This window comes from Struthio camelus, chromosome 3 (genome assembly GCF_040807025.1).
Source record: "Struthio camelus isolate bStrCam1 chromosome 3, bStrCam1.hap1, whole genome shotgun sequence".
Lineage (NCBI taxonomy): Eukaryota > Metazoa > Chordata > Aves > Struthioniformes > Struthionidae > Struthio > Struthio camelus.
The window spans coordinates 35,481,051-35,499,558 of NC_090944.1; the positions used below are offsets into that span (position 1 = coordinate 35,481,051).

Consider the following 18,508-nt stretch of genomic DNA (forward strand, 5'->3'; position numbering starts at 1 on the left):
TATCTGAATTTTTCATTTCTTTATATGTATATAAATATAATTTATCTCTTCTACATGTGATCTCATTATGCTACCCAGCCCACTGAACATGATTATTAATTCCATATTTTAAGAAGGGATGAAGAAATATATATATATATTAGTCTTTGAAAAGTAAGGTGATTAAATCTCAAGAGCTATGAAATGACATTCGTAAAGGAGAATACCAAGGAGTCAGAGTAAAAAACATCATTCTGAAATGACACCTAATATCAAACTACTTTGACAAACATTACTATGTTGTGTCACAATACATATACCTCTCAAAACTCTGAAAAATAAAACAGCCCTCCTTCAAAGCCATAATATTTAATTGTGTGATTTCTGTTATACTTACTACTGGTTAAAACTGTAGAGGATTCAAACATTATGATCTTTTCATCTCCTTACTATGATATTCAGCAAATTCTTTATTTTGTTTTTAATCCTACATGCTTATAACTTAAATCAACATGAAAAAAGATTTAGCTATTCAAATGTAATTGTATATAGCTAAACTGTAGGTTTAGCCTTTGCTACTTCAAAGACTTAGTACAGATTTCAACCTGCTGTAATAATGCTGTTCACTTCACAGTGACATTCACGGGCAGTACTGTATCAGATTAGACTCTTACAGCACAGTGCCAAGTACCTGGTCTCTTCTATCTAAACTATGACTAATGCTGGATGACAGACCTTTTACAGTAATGTCATAGTTACGGGTACTACCACAGACCTATTTAATTCTCCATGGCACTTCATTCTCCAGTAAGTCTCATTACCTGTGTTTCGATAAAATAAAATTGAAGATGTTTTCTTCAGTCCTGTGATTCTAGTCTTGAGACTAGATCGTCACCTGGTACTCATCAGCATTGCTCTACCGACATCAACAGAGTTGCATTTTTTACATAAGGATATTTTTTAAATATATATGTTTATATACAAAATAAGAAAGGGAGTTGATGCTGTATAATCACCTCCCTTTTTAATTTGTTGCTTCTATTCCTTTTTTTCCTTCATTCATGTTAGGAAGTCAAGTTTAATCAAACTTAGTTGCGTCAAGTAAGCTATGGAACAATAACAACAGAGGAAGCTTATATATATCATCTTTAGCAAGATGAGAAGTAATATGGGTAACCTGGTGTGCTTCAAAAGCCACCGGCTGTATGAAAAACATTAGAAAATACGAAGCATTTGAAGTTGCTTTCTGAGCATTTAGAACTCCTATTTTGAAGAACTACGCTTGCAGTTCCCCCCCCCCCCCACAGCGGATAAGTGTTGCTTTTTAATGAAAGCTTAGATGTTCCCATACATCATCAACTCCTAGAAAATCTCATACCAAATATTATGCAACTCTCAGTAAGCTCATGGGAACTGGCAAATCTGTGGAAGAAACATAAGGAACTCTGAAGTTTTGGAAAACCACAGAGAGATCACTTGTGGTGACAGAGGCTCATCTCTCATGTCATCGTATGTGAACTTCAGCCCCTGCAATGCTGTTGGTAAGCTTCTCACTCTTTCCCTGATGTCTTTAGAGAAAGCTCCAAGCTTTCTTTCAGAGAGAAGATGCCCTTGACAGAACAAAGAAAATTGTATGATTTTATTTTCAGAAATACCAAGGATCATAAATGGAAGAGGAGGAGTTTAAGGATCTAATTTTGCAGTCAACTGAGCAAGTAACAACTCTTATTGAGCTAACTAGGAGATTACTCAGCACCTCATACCACTGAATTCTGTTGCTGTTTTAATCTTCAGCTCTTTGGAGCAGATCCATAAACTCTCCTCCTTATTTCAAAATGTTACGACAGGATGTAATTAAGTACAATTAACAAGGAGGTCAAACGGTCATCTGATAAACACTGGTCCAAACAGGCAGCTTGGAAAGGTCAGGGCTGCTCAAGCCACATAGTATTGATGGGAAAGCATATTATGATTTAAGGGGGAAAAAATTTGAATGACTAAAACTGAAGAGATTTACATGCTTTCTATATTACATAGACAAAGACATGCTCATGTGCTGATACGCATGCACACATGCCGCAGAAAGGCACAGTTCTGTACTTTGTGAACAAGGGCTAAACCCATCACTTAGTATCTCTTCATTGCGTCAGGACTCCGATTTGAATTTTGGTGCGTGAATTCCAATACTTCTTTTTATTTTCCATTATTTAGCACAACTGTCTGTCTTAAGAACAGTAAATAAACTTGTTGCCCAGGGTTTATAGAAACCCTATAGAAACCTTTTTAAAATAATACTTGAGCTCACCAGAGGGAAATGCAAGGTGCTACAAGGTTCTCAGAAGCTAAATCTTTTACACGGCACACAGCCAGAGAAAGAAGAGGCCACAAGGGAAAAAAAGTCACAGGAGGCGGAATGAACACACAGTTATTCGCCTATCCTCGTTTTACGGACTGAGAAACTGAGGCACATTGGTTTCATTTGCTATACGAATCTCTTTAGGTTGTCTGCACCTCAGACGTTTCACACACTGGCATTCAGGTGTAAGCTACACTGGCAAACTCACTGCAAGACCTTTGCACAGCATTTCACATATGGCGCGGAGAGATTACCTACTCAGAGCAGCAAATTAAACTTCTGGATCACTAACGTGTTACGACTTGTAGTCATTGAAGGATATTCCGGCTGAAGTAACCTTGGGGACAACCTTCCCAAAGCTGGACAGGACAGCAGAACAACCTTCCTGCTGTATCTCGACCTTCATAAATTACTATAAAGACTGCAGTTGTCATGGTGCATTCATGGTTTTCTCATCCACCCCACTATTCGTTCACTCTTTTGCTCTCAGCCAGCTTTTTGGAAAATACACCAGGAGAATCCCATCGCTCTAGGCACCAGGAGCAATTAGGTGCCATTCACCTAGTGCTCCAAAACCAAATTCACAAATCGTTTAGCGTTCCTGCTCATGCTTCTCCTTCTGTTAGCACAAAAATTAGCACATATAGTACAATAACTGCACTAGATCATGGCTATGGCTTTTCCAGATAATATGAATATAGCTTCATTATTTTGACTACAGTTAAATATATGAGAATTAGGACAACCAAAATTTAATTTGATAGATGCAATCTACACAGGGATTTTACAGGCCAAGGTCTCACGGGTTTTGAATGGGTGATATTTCCAAATCTGTAGAAGATAAACCTACTTATTAGAAATTTCACCACATCAAACTCCTATCAGTCATCCTCCTAAGGCCTTCATCAGCCTCCAAAAAAGAGTGGTCAGATGGAATTTTGCTTCTGCAAAGCCACTGGTTGTCAACGATGGAAGTATATTATTTACTATCACTAGCTGTACGAACTGGCTTTCTTGGCTCTGACCCATCAACAACTGCTGCCTCCGTTTGCCCTTCCCAATATACTGGGAAGAAAGTATTGCCACATTCTGGCAAACTACTGCACATACCATTGAATTACAAGAGTGGCTGATAAAGTCAAGTTCTCAATCTATTGCACTAAACAGTTCCCCAAAAAGAGCTGGAAACTGAAAATGCAGATTCACCTTTTGGAAGATCTCTCAATAGTAGTGGCCCTTGGGAAGTTTCTGAGCGGAGAAGTGAACTGTAAAACCTCTTTTTTTCTACTTGGGTTATAGTTATTTTTTGTATAGAAACAAATCTATAATTCAGTACGAGACACAAACCAACTCCTGTGTACCCCACCCACAAACTTAAATAATCTAGTTGTCAGGGTTGACAGGTTCTGCCTGCTGTAGCACTTCTGTGTTTTATAGGAAATTTTAACCAGGGGTGTTATTTTAAGAGATGAGCAAATGGGGAAACCCCATGGCCTAGCCAATAAAATATGAACTTTAGGTGCAATGGAGCACTCATAAATATGACTTAGAACAAGGGGATTCATTGTTTCTCCCGACCCCTTTTAGCTGCTTCTCTGATCTCAACCTTTCTGTGTGCGTCATGGCAGCCCTCATCCTTTAACCTGTGGTTTTTAAAAGCTAGCTTCTACGTTATTTATGGTCTTAAATGTTAGTAGCCCGTCTGTGTACTCCCCACATACACATTTGTTGGGGGGGGGGGGTAGGCGAGGGCTGCATTTTATTTTGCAGAAATGAAAAGATTTGCCCAGGGAACCAAGTGGTTGGGGAGGTTGAAGCAGTTGCTCTGTCAGGAGGGATTATGAAGAAAACTGCTGTCTCCACCTGCAAGGCTTGCAAGGAAAAGAATCCCAGACCCGGATTCATTATATATTTCTCTTTAACTTACTTATCTAACTTCATCTTGTTCTCTCTCACTTGCTCGTAAGTCACTGCATACACCTTCTCCCTACCGTCATAAACTCCCTCTTATGCTCCCCCCAGCTTATGTAACTTTATTGAGCTGGGAAATGCTCTCAGGGTTATAACACCATGCTACACATGCGGCTCGGAGGAGCAGGACTAACACCAGTACCTGCCCAGTGCAAGCCCCCCACCCCCGGTGTGTCTGTGCACTGAGCCTTTCCTGTTCCCACCAAGTCGCCGTCCAGCCCTGCAGCCTGGCAGTTGCCTGCGGAGAAGGCGGCACCCGTTCACGTAAGCCTTGGGCTATGTTTTGCCATTTTTTTCTCATTCCTTTTTTAATTCCCTCTCTGGCCGTCTCCTGTGTTCACTCCTATTCTCACTGCTTTTCTTCCTCTAATCCCTTTTGCAGCCAAATGACATTGACATAAAATCAAAGTTCAATGACCCTGCCTAGGCTGAGGGGGATAAAGACTAGGGAAAGGACAAGCGGGAGAAGATGGGGAAAAGTGTGGGAAATAATTATAAAGTCTGGTAGCAGCCAGAGCTCTCCTGAAGCCCTGGGGGGCCTTTCTTTAGCTGGAGGCTGCAATTGGCACTTCATAAACTGTTCATTCTCAGTTATGTGGAAACACCAGACGACACCTAGAATGATCAGACGATAATCAATCAATTTTCTGAGAAACGCTATTAGTCTGTGGGCCTATGAAAGCAAGCTCAAAGGAACTGCTGTGGCTAAAAAGAGAAGAAAAAAGAACTGCCCCCGTCATAATTGCCTCCATAACTCAGGCAGCAAGTAGACAGGTAGCCATGGCAAAATTCTTTACATAATTTAACATTCAGAGAAAATAATAATAGAAGCAATAAATGTAGTAGACCCCATATGTGCCAAAGGTGTCCTGTTATGTAAAAAAATAAACTGTGGTTTAGGAACAGAACCAACTGAATCTGCATGTAGTCCATGGCAGGCTTATTCCTCCCCTAATATCCTCTGCACAGAGTGAGGCTCCACAAGCCCTTCTCTTTCCCTTTCATAGCTAGCCAGAGTCACTGTGATATTGTGTTTTCCTGGGAAAATATGTACTGTACAATACATACAATCCCCACAACCCCACCCAAAGTCTGTGTTTAGTCTGGAAAGCAACACATGCTAAAGAAGAAGCGGAACTGGGTCAGCCATTCTTCCCAATGGGAAAAATATTAATAATAATACATATTGATACACACACACACACACACACACACACACACACATATATATACACATAGCTTTTCACCATGCACATCTAACCATCTGCTAAATCAGTTTCTCTTCAGTTATCTGCAATTTCTTTCAAATCTGTCAGCAAGGAAAGTCAGACAGTTTTATACCCCAGTTAATGGAGAGCTTGACATTTTCTTGGCTGAGCTGATACCATAACTTACTCGGATTTAAAGCGTTAACTTTGGCAAAAAAATTGACAGTTATAAAAACATTATTTTGTTAGATGATATTTATGGAACACACACAAACCTATTTAGAGGTAGAGCTTTATCGTTCATAAAGTTCATGTAACATGAGAGTTTTCAAAGGAAATAGAAAATATTTTGATATAAAACAACAAACATTGTGTAATTCCAAAAAGGAATATGGAGAAGATTTCATGCTTGAAATCAAAAACAATTCCAAACAACCTGCTCTATCATCGCACAAAAATTGGTTAAAACTGCCTAATGAATTGTTAAGATTAGGTGAGGACTTTTAGGGACTGTTAGCCCATGAGTCAAGCACTTTCGGTCTGGAAATAAATAACCTATTCTGTAAAAAGCTGTCTTAATAATTAATTTGCACATAGAAAATGATTTCATTAGTAAGAGATATTTCTAACGCCTGACTGGGGTACCTAGCATACCTAGGTCACTACAAAATGTTTGCACTCACTGACTGGGTGACTAAAACATTGTAATAGGAAAAAAAATTTAGAAACTCGAGATGCCAGTAAGGTGTACTTTGGATGAAGATGCACTTAATCTAATTTATTTTAAGTATTAAATAAAAGAATGAAAAATACAACCTTATTGACTTTGGGTTGCCAAATCTTCGTAAGAGTTATCTCAATATTTTTTGGTGTTGATCCAACTCCACAAATAAAGACATGATCTATTTGTTATTTAGTAAATTTTCTCTCTAATAACATGCCTCTGTCTAACACAAGATAATAGATAATAGCACTATTTCCATCTCTTCAATTAAGATTACGTGAATATTTTCATTAGAAGTCAGCATTTTATGGGCTAAAACTGTACCATAGCCAAAAAAATTCACTTAAGGTTAAAATTAAGATAGCAGCATTTGAAACTGAGTAGAAAAGAAAGAACGAAAGAAAAGAAGGAAGAAAGGAAGAAAGAAAGAAAGAATAGTGTGGTCATTTCTAAACTTTAAATGAATGGAAAAGCTAATGATCCTGAGGCCTTTTGCGTGTATACATCAAAATCAGCTCCACTTGCGCAATTCCTGACATTTTATAGCTTAGCACTCCATATCCCTCACTGGTGATATGTTAGCTGTGAGTAGGAGGTTGTAGAAACTGAATTAGTTTAATCTAAGAAACTAGCTACTATATACACTCAAGGTCTAAAGGCAGTTAAGAATCCTTTCTTTTTCTTATTCAACAAAAATATATTTGTACAGGTATTCAGTAGGGATTTACACACAATATGTATCTTAAAATAGTTCTAAGAAAGTTGTTCTCTCCTATATGAGCGTTCTCAGATGCAGACAGTGGGCTGTAAACGTTGCAGATTTACGTATTTGGTTAGTGATTTGTGCTTTAAAGAACAACATAATCTTCAAGACAGTTTACAGACTTGGGGTGAAGAAGTTGGAGCAGTATGAGGTGCTTTCTCTGCCCCAAACAAGCAAAAATTCCCTCAATTTCAAGGTCTGATTTAATAACAGATCAGAGTGGGTGAGGTTTGAGAACTGTTTCAATTAAGATTGCAGAATCTATCCCGAAAAGCCATAAAGAAGAAAAGCTTAGTTTTTATGGTGCATTGGATATTTTAAAAATCTTCATGATATTATACCCATCTTCAAATTAGCATGTGCAGGTCAAAGGCACAAACTTTACAGTGACCTTGAAATTCTTAAAATTAATTTTATATGTTAAGAAAGAAAAGCGTAACTGAAAAACACAAAACTTTTCTATCTTTCACCTCAGTTGTATAAAAAGGTCAGATCAATTCATAGGAAAATACGGGGAAAGAAAAACAGTAGCTTAGTAAATGCAGGAATCTGTTTAGAGAAAAATTTACAGATGTGTTGTAAACAAATAAACATATCAAACATTTGAATTGCATGTGAAGGAATTCTTAAGTACAATTAACTTAATGATTACTTTGATGGTACATGGAAAAATCATTCCTAGAAATGTTTAAATGTAATTGTTGAAACTCTCACTGTTTCTCCAAGTTTCAGTCATGTATATACTTTTTATTCAATCCCACTCTTTTGGTGAGTGGTGAAGAGTGAGAACGCTAACATTTATCTTTGCAAAGTCCTTCCCCAGCTCAAGCAGGAAAAGTATATAGGACTACATGAGTGTTACTTGTCTATTCTCTGAGGAACAGGGTATCCTATATATGTCTTTTTTGGAAATGAGCCAAAAAGAAGATGCCAGAACTCTAAGCAGGCAGTGATTTGCAACATTACAATAAAATATAACAACAGGATAAAAAACACCCAGTGAGGAAAACAGAGTCCTGAACTTGTAGGTGATATAATCAGATCTTTGAAAACCCCCGTGTATTTAGTGGAGGATTTATTCTCTGACTGCTGGACCAACCCCAGTTAACTCTTCTGTTACAATCATCAATATTTATGGAGATCCGCCAACGTGCACAGTTTTATACAAAACAGAGGACAAGGCATAGTCTCTGTCTTGTTATATCTTTCAAAACAGAAAGAGTTGGAAATTGTGGCATAAATTCCAGTATAAAGAGCAGGTGTTTACAATTTTAACTTCAGGAGAAGTAAATGCAGTCTTGTTTTTCTCCCTGGTTGCTTGACAGACTTATAATTACAACTCCCTTGATGGTATTTTTAAAATTTATTTTTGAAAGTGAGGTATTTGCAACACTGAGAGGTTGATTTCTATTGAAATTACCATATAAGTTTCAATTTTTATTCTTTAACAAAAATTATTTGTCCTTGCCTAATTTTTCACTCTAATTTTCAGCCGTATTAAGTTTTATTTTCTAAGGGTCATGCTTAATAATTCTTATCAAACATCCCAGAAACGTATTTACTGTTTTAATATCTATGTCTTTATTATTATAACTGGCTACAACTGTATACAGAAGTTTCAATTTAAAATATCATGATGATTAAGAAAGCTTTATAATTACACCTTACATAATTAATGGTGTGCAAGTTTGAACATGGTGAATACTATTTCCAGACCAGGCTAATTTGATACAAGTTGACTGATGCTTCTATTTAAAACCAGTTGAGTTATTACTGTGCTGCATTAGCATTTATTGATTTTAAGGTATGGTGTTAGCATTCACTTACCACTGCATATTTTTCCATCTTGTACATTAAAAGAGCTTGCCCTCATCTGTCATGATCTTATATTGTATAAATCATATAAAATGGTTACCCTTTTGCATGATTTATTTCATTATTATGTTAATTATACTGAAACACAGGATTGTTTAATAAAAATGTTAACGCTAATCTACATCAGTCATCAATATTTGTTATGAATGTTGCATGGCAGAATGTGTGAGAAACTGCAATTATCCAACCTGAATGAAAGAACATTTGAAATGATTTGGAGTTTAGCCTCACTTAGAGCTAAGATGCATTTTAATTTTACAGAGGACAAACAAAACCGGGTATTTACGTGGTATTTTTTAGAAGTTAATTGTATCGATTAACTATGATCACTAGAAAAATAAAATATCTCATCCCCAGTTTTCATAATTTAGAAATGTAAGATGAAATATGCACTCTGGCTTCCTAAAAATACTTTGTTAAGGGAATATAGACTTTCCAACAAAATGAGATACATATCAAAAACTCCCCGGTCAAGGTAAGACTTTCAGTTGAAACTTGCATTCTTCCCGAAAGGAGTTTTGCCTGGAAAAGTGCAGCAGGATCAGGCTAGCAGATATCTGACACTGAGCCTTCAAAGATTTATACACAGGCACTATAAGTTGTTCTCTTAAAATCAAAGACGTTGCTTGAAATTAAAGGTTAGGTCCCATGCAAATGGTCATCAGCACCACAGATAAAATGGTCTGCGACATAAGTACTGAGGGTTTGTCCAAAGACACATGAAGAAAATCTTTGTGGGATCAGGGCCTTGGCTAATGCTTAGGAGATCAGAGCATATCTTATTTTCCTTCATAATATTGCCTTTTTAAGTTCAGCTGACTCCAGATACTATGGGTGAATTGAGTCATACAATTGATAACTTTAAAGTAATACACAGATAATACCTAACTTTTTTTTTAGGGATGAAGAACACATTTTTAAAAAATAAGTATTTCATTTTCTTCTAGTCTTCTATTTCAGGAGTAAGAACAACAACAAATGTATTTAGAGTTGTGGACAGAAGTTACTCTTACAGAAAAAGACCTGGTGTCCGGAATTGAACACCACCTAATCTGCCAAATAATTAATGAAATGTAATTTTATTATTATGACAGCTAAATTCTAGAGAGTCATTTTCCTACAAATTCTAGTTGCTGAGGAGTTTAGTGATTGGAAACATTTGTAATTCTGCTGCAGGGATTACAGACCTGGTAGACGTTAAAGGTATAAAACATGTATGATAATCTGGAGGCATTTCAGAACATGTGCCATTGTTTAAAAACTTACTACAGAAAGTATTATCCTGGAAAGCAAGAGTTTATCACATTTTGTACAAGCTTATTGAGAAACTTCAAGTTTTCAATTCAATCTTTTGCTATTCAGATGAAAAAAGAGGTTTTCCAAATGAAAAAAGAAGTTTTATGAACCCTACAGCACTTGTAATACTTATAAAAATAGTATATACATTTAGTGAAATATTTGCAATGTTCTTAATGAGATTTAACTTGCCTTCTATTAAAGAAATCAGTAACTGCTTTTTTAGCCACAACCTAACTGTTTTAAGCATGTTTACACTCAGAAGCTAATATAATTTGGTTTTACCAGTTTTTTGTATCTGAATTGATATCATTTTCAAAAGCATTCTTTACCTGCATATTTCTGGTGTTTAATTCTCTATTTGTTATTTAATTTATTTATGACACGGAAAATTAGAATCAACGCAGACTCTGGGCACCATGGCAATTTAATAAAACAGTCTGTGGTTATTAAATAGAAATAACAAAGAAACAGCAACAGATTATTTAAAATCCAGCCATCCGGCTGAAAAGATAATAAAAATTTGACTTACCAAGAGAAAAAAAAAAACTAAAAAAACCTAAGAAGTCTCTTTTTTTCGGAAATGGCTTAACTTTTCCCTTTTCATAACATTCTAGTCTTTAAAATATTAACAACTCATATTTGTTCCTGTCTAAGCTTTAAACAAAACAGTGAGGGAAATAACCTAGCAATAGGCATAAGTGTTTGATTTTTTGAGATTTAAAAAAAAAAAAAAAAAAGGAGTTAGTTGGCCTAAGGCTAGAATTTTCATTACATCAATGAAAGAAAGAAAACAGAAGCCAGCGGAGGGGAGTTATAGAAACTGACTTTATATAAACAGTGAGAAAAATCTTTTTCCATGGCCACCTACAATGTAGCTACTTTACCATTAGTACAACTTTTCTTTTACTAGTGGCACAGCTACCAGGGCCCAATCCTGCTGTTTTACAGCAGGCTAAGGTCCAGCTGAGAGCTTTGCCTCCGTAAGGACTTCAAGATCAGACTAGCAGTTTGTCAGACAGAGCAGAAACAAAGAATTTTAGACGTACCTAAGTTGACAAAGCTCATGACCATGTCAGCATCATTCAGAAAGTTGGTGTCGTGCAGGCTGGCTAAGGGAGGATTCTGTGTGGTCAGTGGGGTCATGCGAGACAATTGTATTCTCCGCGAATATCCGTTCGGAGAGGCAGGGTATCCTTTCCGTATCCCTCTGCTCTCCCCTGCCATTGATCCCTTTAGTGAATACTCCAGCTCCTCAGTCTCCTCTTCATTTGTCATGGCATTATACAGGTCCAGCATGAAGAGGGGTGCCGAAGAAGCCTGCTTTCCTGGTGAAAAGGGTCTGGGTCTGTGAGGTAGACCCAGGATAGAGAGAATCTCTCTCTGAATCTCCCTTCGCTCATGGTTCCGCAGCCTCCTGTAAATAAAACTCGAATGGACATGATTGTCTCCTAACCCTCCCTGTGCGTGACCCGCCAGAGCCCAGCAATTCCAGAGCAAGCCCACGAAAGCTCTGAGCGCAGTTAGGTTCATCTTTGAAAAGGAAAAAGAACAACAACAACAACAACAAAAAATCTCTCTCCTACTTGTTCTGAGTTCCTATGAGGTCTGCTTTCCCAGTGGCTGAAAAACAAAATTTACCTATTCTTCATGTCAATGTCATCTCTAAACGTAACATCTTTGGTGATTTCTCTTCCCCCCACCCTGTTTAAATATTATGGAATGTGTCAGGTTGCAGTTATTTCTAAGAAAGCTGAAATTCAGACTTCCAATTTTCCACTGTTGTTATCGTTTTTTCTGCATTTATGGAGCAGAAGACCAGTATTTTGTCAGCTGACCTAGGCATTCCTATATAAACCTTAGATAACCAGGTCTTTGGTGGGGAGCTGTATTAGCAAGAGCTGTTCTTCTGACACATTGTAGTTCCCAGAGTTATCTTCCCTTGGTATTCTGAGTTCTTCGTACACCTTGCGCTCTTTCCAAGATAAAATCCTGAGTCACAGATTTGTCTTGATCTGTACCTTGGTGGTGCAACATATATTTGTCCAGCAGCCTGGTGATAACTTTAACATCTTTTGAATCGCTTTAGTGTAAAGTAATTCTAAAGCATGTACTAATCAAATTAATGTGTTGCCATGAATTTACTTGGAAAAAAAAAAGAAAAAACCTTCTGTAAATCCATTCAACCCTTCGCAGCTTCTTAACTGTTATTTCCAACTCTAGCAGGCACAAATATAACAGCTCTCTTCAAGAGAGATCTAAAGACTAATGTAAGCACAACCCTGCTGGGAAAGAAGAGGCTTCTCATTGTAATTTGAAACGGGTATAGCAAAAAAGTCCTTAACCCTTCTGTTGCCAGACAAAGCTTTAAGCTCCCCCCCACCCCAATGTAGAGTAATAAACCTAATATGGCTATTGACTGCCTTTTTCCTGACAGCTTCCAGAATATCCAAGTAATCAATTTTAGCTTTAACAATTTTAGGATATAGGTAAAGTCATGGCGTAATGTGGAGGATCCTATGAGTCTATAGTTAATAAACTTGAATATGAAACTCTCATAACAGACTAAAATAGCACTCATTAATTCAGGAAATGTTTGTGCTTTAGGTAAGTTTAGCAAATAAAGGTGACCTTTTCCTCCGTAGGAAATTTGGTCTGTTAGGCTCGATTAACTCTTTTCTAAAAATGTTGGGAATGCAATCTAAAAGAAAATAGATTTATTCAGCAAGCAAGATTTCAAGTTGTGCACAGCCAACGATATAATTACAGTTATAGTCACAATTTTCATAAACTGTAATTTGCAATGATAATTTATTCAAAGTACATTTTGACTCATAAATCGCTACACTACATTTCCTACTAAATGTCAAAAGCTAAGATTTAATCCCACAGCCTATTATTAACTGGAGAAAAAAATAGCTTAACTCAAGAAATGAGAACTACTGAATAGATTTTATTTTTTAGCTGTTATGCATGAAATTAAGGTTCAGCTAAGAATTTTATGATAGGCAGCATCTTATGCTTTTCCTCTCACTAAAACAAAATCACAGTGTTAAATTTCATATTGCTCACATTATTTGAGGTCATTTTTCTCACTCCTATAGTTTGCCTTAAGTCTTGCGGAGACTTTCCTTTGATGAAGGAGAGAAAATATGGACAAAAAAAGTTAACAAAATCTGTGACGTTAAGGAAAAAAACAGGTATATAAAATGCATCCCGTCAGGTTTTGCCTGACATGACTAGCACCTACTCAGCAAATCACAGTACTTGAGTAAACTTGGGAGTGGGACAGCAAGTATAATGACACCCTAAGAAGCCAGGAGCAATTTATCTAGTGTATTAAGTACAACGAGTTTTTCTCATATATTGTGAGTCCTATTCTACATTTACAGTCTACTTCAGCTGTCATTAAAACTTTGCTAGTTCTCTCTCATAAATCAACGTGCATAATAGACAGTGCGTCTACCAAGAAAGGATTTACCTCATCGTAAACCTGCTGAATTAACACTAAAATTAGTTAAGAGTAGTTAGCAAAAGCAGTACTACTCTCAGTGGAAGAACAGTCAGGATAAGAATATGCTTTCTTTTTTTAATTGAATTTTTCCTTCTAAATTCGTTTGTTATAAGAAAACTATTATTTCCTGTTTTTGTTTTGCTTTCATTTGTCCTGCTCAAACAGTTGCAATGATGCACGAGAGTTTACTATACATACGTCTTTTTTGAATTAGGCCATCATGTATTTTGCAACCAGGTTTATTTCTCTTTTCCAGCAATATATTTCCTTTTTTCCCTAAGCATTCATAAAAGCCAGTGGATTGATTGCTCAGAGGATTTAAGTCCGCAGCCCATCAGTACGTCCAGCAATAGAAACTTCCTATATTATCCCACTAGAGTGTCTGGAGTCCACATTTAGATAATCTTTTCCCGTTTAAAAAGCCAAAAATGCCCTCGATTTTCAGGATGCATTTTTGCTGTAAACATCTTCCTGGACAGAAACAGAGTAAGAAAACATGTAAGCTAGTAATCACACATTTGAGGAAAGCAGCTCCTGTCATTTTCAGATGGAGCCACAACCAAATCTGTAACCTAAATACAAAAGATTTATTTTTCAGTAACCGAGCCTACACTGAGCCACCAGACGTACTTGACTAAAGCCTCTAAAAATAAGAGTCTTTAACCGGTTTTCATCAATATAAATGCAGTGTGCTTTTGTAATAAACCTCTGTTCCATAAACACTGTTAATGTGGAGATCTTATAAATGCAAGATATAGCCAGCTCTAAAAATGAAAGTCTTTGCTAAAGAAATGAAAGGACTAGCTGATAGGTCCCACTTCATATTTCCAATAGGTAAATTGACTTCTAAAGGAAAATATGATATATAATGTCAGCATGTCGAGCTATTTTATTTGATAATACATAAAAATACGCTGGCATAGATATCTGGATTTAGTTTAGGTTCAGGTTCGGTTTCAAAGTCGCCTTGGATCTAGGTTTCTAGTTTTACAACAAAAAATATTCAGTTGTTTGCATAACACTGCAACTTGAAAGAAATGCCACGTTCATACTGATTTTAGCTGCAGTCAAATTCAAATAACAGTTAAGGTCAGTATGAAATGCTAACCTCGAATGAAAACCAGGGATTTGAATAAGATGACCCAGAGATTCCAGTTTTACCCTGTGTCTAAAACCGAAATTCTGAGATAGAAAATATACACGCAGCTTGACCTGCTTTCTCCCCCAGATGCTCAGCCTGAGCGCAACATAGGAAATCACCTGACCAGTCCTTATCCAGTCATTAGAAAAGAAAACTTAAAACGACTCCGCAAGCAAGCTCACATTAGGGCTGGATACCTGATACAGGAGCGTGTAACCAGCGGAGCATCTGGAGCCTAGGGTCGCAGCAGCAGGAGCGCAGCGCAGCCCGTGCAGGCACCGCTGGAAGCAGGAGGCAGGAAGCCGTTGCACGAATGTCTTAAACAATGTGGCATATACATATATATATATATATGATGAATGAATTCAGAGCTTACTACAGTCGCACTGCCCTAGACAATATTGGAGCCGATAGCATAGGGAAGATGATAAAACCTGGGAATCAGGATCTCACCAATCTCGGATTCCGACAGATAGTAACACTGCAACAGGGGAAAATCCATTATTATCCAGCAGACCACAGCACTCACGGCAGGTCTGATTGATTGCTTTTATAGGCACTGCCCACTACTCCGAAATAAAATCAGCAAATGGCTACTGAAGGCAGAAGTCTACTGGATCCTCAATATCACAGTAACTGTGGGTGATTTGCCATAACAGTGGTTCTCTGTAGCTGTTTACCATACACAAAATAGAAGAAAATACTGACTCGCTCCAAGATATTTACAGTCTAAATCTGATACCTACAAATGCAAGCCGAATGATTCTGCTAGCTCTTTCCCCCTTAACGACCAGCGAAATCTGGCATTCAGATCAATATTATACAGAAGCAAATGACGCAGCATTAAAAACGCACAAGTTTGTCAAGGTTACTTCTCCACAAGGTTGTTGTTGCAAGAGAGACTTTTATGAAAAGGTTTCGTGAAAGAAGGAAAATCATTAGGGGTTAAAACTAGGGATAGTCCAGGAAAAAAAGCAAGTCTTCCATCTTTCTGGGACAGAAACATTGCACAGACAGCACAGTTGTGCTCACCAGTTTATACTACCACCGTCTAAATCGTATTTACAGTGGTATGGACAGCCGGAGGCATACATATGAGTATTCGCACATATGTATACCTATGTGCATTTGTTCCAAATGGCCAGGCAACAAAATTCACAAATATCTTTCACTCACTCCCTTTCTGGTTTAATTGAGTTGGATGTTGTGTGAAAGTTGTATTCCTACCTTCTACACATATAGAAGAGACACAAACATATTCTTCTATATCAATGGAAGATAAGTCTCCTAATGCAAGGGGAATTCCATTTGTAACAGACATAACGTAAAACCTGGTAGAAATAGCTGAAGAAATAGGCAGCTAGAGACATAAATTGCTTACGATATTTTTAAGTAAGTGGAACGTATCTATATAAACTCCCTTTTTTCAGGAAATCTCACAGAACTTACTGATTACTGTATGATAGACAGGAATCATTTCATATGTAGAAACACTGCCACTTCTGGAATAGCAAATTTGTTCAATGGCATCTCTTTATTAAACTTTACAGCAGGATGGAAAGGTAGCTGTGCTCAATTCTTCTCCACCACAGGGGAATTTTAGGATAACCTTTGGGGTTTTACCCAATATCCATACTCTTTACACATATTCCTGGGGATCATTAAGCGTTATATGTATGGAAAGCACTTCTGTTTTACGTTCCAGGCAGAAGACTGCATTGCTACGTAGAAGTGTTCAATACACAGATTATAGGGTTATTTATTCAGTTACCAACCAGCTTCCTGTAGCACAAGGGTTTCTCATCCAAAATTTCAAAAGCTCAGGCAAAATCGCAAATCAGCCTAGGAGGTAAGTCATCAAGCATTTTATAGATGGGGTTTAATAGAACACTTTGTTTAAAATTTACAGAAAGACTTCCAGCTTTAAGTATAATCATCTGTAAAGTTTGTTCTATTCATAGTACACGTACAATGTTGTAAAGCTATCAGCACAGAATAGTCTGCAGCATCAAAAATATACTCTTCTTTAAGAAAGTGGGGAAAATCATTTTGTTATGTGCCTAAAGACTTTTTTTAACCTATTGTGTTCGATGACTAGGAGGAAAAAAAAAAGCTTGTTTCATGCATATTCTTTGGAATATGTGAACCACAAAATATAGAATTAAAAATACAATCCACCATCAGAGTGCTGTCATTTGCATAATTAATAAGCCTAAAGAGCTCCCAAAAATCCCCTTTGGTTTACAATAACCCTCTAATTAGTTTAAAAAAAAAAGGGAGGAACTGCACTGAGGCAAATATGAAACGCCTGCACAACAGCAACATTTGTAAGTAGCAAAGCATAGCACCTTTTAGGGAGCTTATTCTTGGCCAAGCTTGCAGCAGGGTTTTACCATGCCCCAGTTGCACACTGGTACCTGCTAGTCTCATGATGCAGCATTTCCACTGGCCTTGGCTGCTGTGCCAGCACTGTCCCCAGCGCTCTTTCAGGAAACCTCTTGCAGGCTGCCTTTTGGTTTTCTAATCTAAATATGTATAAAACTTTGTTCATAAACTGATGTCCTCTAAGTAGCTGCACTGCAATAATTGTTTGTTTCTTGAAATACTCTATCTATCTAAATTTGGGAATTACTTCTTCCCATGAGGATTTTTCTACTAAATTCTATAGCTGTGACTGTAGCACCTCTACTGGAAATTGTATGATCCAGCAGTCTCTGAATCTCCTTTTGTAAATTACAGTTTTGTTTTTATACTTTTTCCCGTGGCTTGTTTTATATGCTTGCTCCCTCTCTTTCCTCTACTTCCTCCCACTACATCTTTTGGCCTACTGCTTGGAAGTGCTGCTGCCTCTGCTCGCACACGGCCCTTCTTTTCAGCTTTTTAACCTTTAAACCCTTTTCCCTCGCCATCACCATTTTCTTTTACCCCTTTCCTGCCCTTCATATTTCTTCTTTCCCTCCCCATATATCCGTAGACAGATGTTATTTTCTTCTTTTAAAATGACTTCCTTTGTTTAGCAATATGTTTCCCCTTTTGTAAGAGATCAGCTGGCCTCTCCGGCAGTAAAAGAGGAGCTGCTGCTCCAGTACTTTCAGTTAAATGAGTACTACCATGAATCACGCAGTCCTTGAGAGACCAGTCATCTCTTACTGCTCAGAGGATTGCGAAAGAAAACAATATGCACAGGCCCATTGCAAGACAGTGCGTACCCTAAAATCTTTGGTACATGCTGACTACTCTTTCTACATGGACTTCTTCAGGCATGGTCATCCATCCATCAGGGAGGCAGCTCAGATCCAGCCAAGGAAGTGGCAACAACCCAACTACAAAATGCTATAAATTCTTCGCCACAACAGTGTTTTCAGGAAAGTAGATAATTTAGAGTCAAATAAGAGGCAGCAATACAATACCAGATCTTTTCTGAATTTTCCAGTAACATTAGTAAAGGATATTCTGCTGGCACTACTTTCATGCTAGTTCAGTCAGAAAGGACATTATTTGTATCCTTTGTGTATATACTAAATTATCATCACAAGAACCAAAACAAGATAGGAACCGAGCTGCATTGTGACAGGCAAGTATGTGAACACATCATGAGAATCTGTAAACTCTCCAGGGCTGGGTCTATTGAATTAGGCAAAACACAAAAGCAATGCCGTGGCAATGGCTTTAACACAAGTC

At 37.4% G+C, this 18,508-nt stretch overlaps 1 protein-coding gene across 5 annotated transcripts in view; it reads right to left on the bottom strand.

The window, feature by feature from the left end:
• Positions 1–18,508, bottom strand: part of BMP5 (bone morphogenetic protein 5) — a 78,045-nt gene that overhangs the window by 47,954 nt on the left and 11,583 nt on the right. For 2 of the 5 annotated variants that reach the window (XM_068937399.1, XM_068937398.1), the window contains exon 2: positions 11,222–11,589. In XM_068937399.1, coding sequence (XP_068793500.1) covers positions 11,222–11,471 — 250 coding nt within the window. In that variant the 5' untranslated portion in view covers positions 11,472–11,589. Of the gene's footprint in view, positions 1–11,221; positions 12,443–18,508 lie in introns of those variants that run through there. The other 3 variants (XM_068937400.1, XM_009687031.2, XM_009687030.2) reach the window with 3 other exon arrangements.